Genomic DNA, 1961 nt, shown 5'->3' on the forward strand with positions numbered 1-1961 from the left:
GCAGAGGGGTGCTGGGGTTCGTGCCACTTCCCTGGGGGTCTCCAGAGACCCTGTCGCCTTCCCATGGGATACGAGCAAAGGCAAACCCTCCTGGGCGCCTCAGAGTGGTTGGAGACCCCAACCTGTGAATGATTTGTCTCAGACCCCACCAAAGCAGGCCCTGTCCCCACCAGCCCTGCTGCCCCCTTGGGCCCTGGCAGTGGCTTTGGCTCAAGCAGCAGGATAGCTGCAGCCAGCCGTGGTTGCCTGGACATGGCACACTCACTGCGGGGGGCTGGTGCTTGGGCACCTTATCCCCTCTGCTGAGAGGCACGAGGAACTTCCCTGCCAAGCTGTGCCTCAGTTTCCCCCTCTGCAGATGGGCTCTGGGCAATGCTGGAGTTGCCAAAGACTGGGATGATCCCCAACAGGCCCCTCCAATGCCCCCGTGAAGGGGCTCAGAGCAGCTAAATTTGCCTTGGTTGGAGGTGGCCACACTGTGGTGGGGAGGGAGTTGTTTTGCCCGGGGCCCCTTAGGACCTTCGTGCCACCCGACACCCCCAGTTCTTCTCTCACCATCAGATGCTGAGAAGACCCCAGGCTACTGGAATGAGGCAGCCAGGAGGAGGCTGGAGTTGGCCCTGGCACTACAGCCAGCAGCAAAGCGGGCCAAAAACATCATCCTCTTCATGGGCGATGGTGAGTGCCCCAAGGCCCAGCCAGGCCCCATGGCTCCACAGGAGCCAAGGGACAGGGCCCATGAGAAGATGGGGCTGGTGCAGGTGCCCTGGTACCATCCTCCCGAGCTGGCCCTAGGCAATGCCTGGGAAGGGCCAGACTGTCCCTGGTCCCAGCCCCTTGCCTCCCCATAGCTCCGCTGTGCCCACAGGCATGGGGCTGCCCACCATGTCAGCAGCTCGGATCTACAAGGGGCAGCTGGCCGGCAGCTCGGGAGAGGAAAGTGTCTTGGCCATGGAGACCTTTCCCCACGTGGCCCTGGCCAAGGTGAGTGAGGCAGCATGGGAGAGAGGCTGTGCTGCTCCTGCCCAAAATGGCACCAGCCCCCGCTTGCTTCCAGACCTACACCATCGACCGGCAGGTGCCCGACAGCGCTGGCACAGGCACAGCCTACCTCTGTGGGGTGAAGACCAATGCCAAGACACTGGGGCTGAGCGGGGCGGCCGTTTACAGCAAGTGCCGCACCGCCTTTGGCAACGAGGTGGACTCCGTCCTGCACCGGGCCAGGCTGGCAGGTCTGGGGCAGGGCACTGGCACGGGCATGGCCATGCCATGCCATGCAGGGCTGGATGGGCTCCCTGTGAACCCTTTGCCCACGCTGCAGGCAAGTCAGTGGGCATTGTGACCACCACGCGCGTGCAGCACGCGTCCCCCGGTGCGGCCTATGCCCACTCGGCCAGCCGGAGCTGGTATGCCGATGCCAACATGCCCAAGGAGGCCTTGCGGGAGGGCTGCAAGGACATCGCCTACCAGCTGGTACACAACACGGACATCAACGTGAGCTGGGGAGCGGGCGTGGGAGGGAGGGGGCACCGGCAACATTGGGAGGGTCTGCTGAGCTCCCCCACAGGTGATCCTGGGCGGCGGGCGGATGTACATGACCCCCAAGCGGACCCCAGACCCTGAGTACCCGGAGGACTCGGCTCAGAATGGCACCAGGAAGGACGGCCTTGACTTGATTGCCCAATGGCTGAGCGCCAAGCAGGTACCATGCCGGGGCAGAGCAGACGTGATGCCGGGCACGAGGCATGTGCCGTTGGCACCGTCTCTGTTCTTGCTGGCAGGGCGCCCGCTATGTCTGGGACAAGAAGGGCTTGGACGCAGTTGAGGATGACTCCGTGAGCCACCTGATGGGTGAGAGCATTACTGCCCACACTGCCAGCAGCACCTCCTCCTCCTCACCGCTCTGGGAGTGCTGGTGGGGGCCCGTGGCAGCCGCAGCACAGACCCCACCCACCCTGCTC

General features: G+C 64.3%; 1 protein-coding gene across 1 annotated transcript in view; it reads left to right on the forward strand.

The window, feature by feature from the left end:
* Positions 1 to 668: 668 nt before the first annotated feature.
* Positions 669 to 1961, forward strand: part of LOC103775668 (intestinal-type alkaline phosphatase-like) — a gene marked incomplete at its 3' end in the record, with an annotated part of 6288 nt that continues 4995 nt past the window's right edge. Inside the window, exons 1-6 of the mRNA XM_008943138.1 lie at positions 669 to 678; positions 869 to 984; positions 1058 to 1232; positions 1322 to 1494; positions 1568 to 1702; positions 1782 to 1851. Coding sequence (XP_008941386.1) covers positions 669 to 678; positions 869 to 984; positions 1058 to 1232; positions 1322 to 1494; positions 1568 to 1702; positions 1782 to 1851 — 679 coding nt within the window. The remainder of the gene's footprint in view (positions 679 to 868; positions 985 to 1057; positions 1233 to 1321; positions 1495 to 1567; positions 1703 to 1781; positions 1852 to 1961) is intronic.

This window comes from Merops nubicus, unplaced genomic scaffold (genome assembly GCF_000691845.1).
Source record: "Merops nubicus isolate BGI_N331 unplaced genomic scaffold, ASM69184v1 scaffold28506, whole genome shotgun sequence".
In the NCBI taxonomy this organism is placed as follows: Eukaryota; Metazoa; Chordata; class Aves; order Coraciiformes; family Meropidae; genus Merops; species Merops nubicus.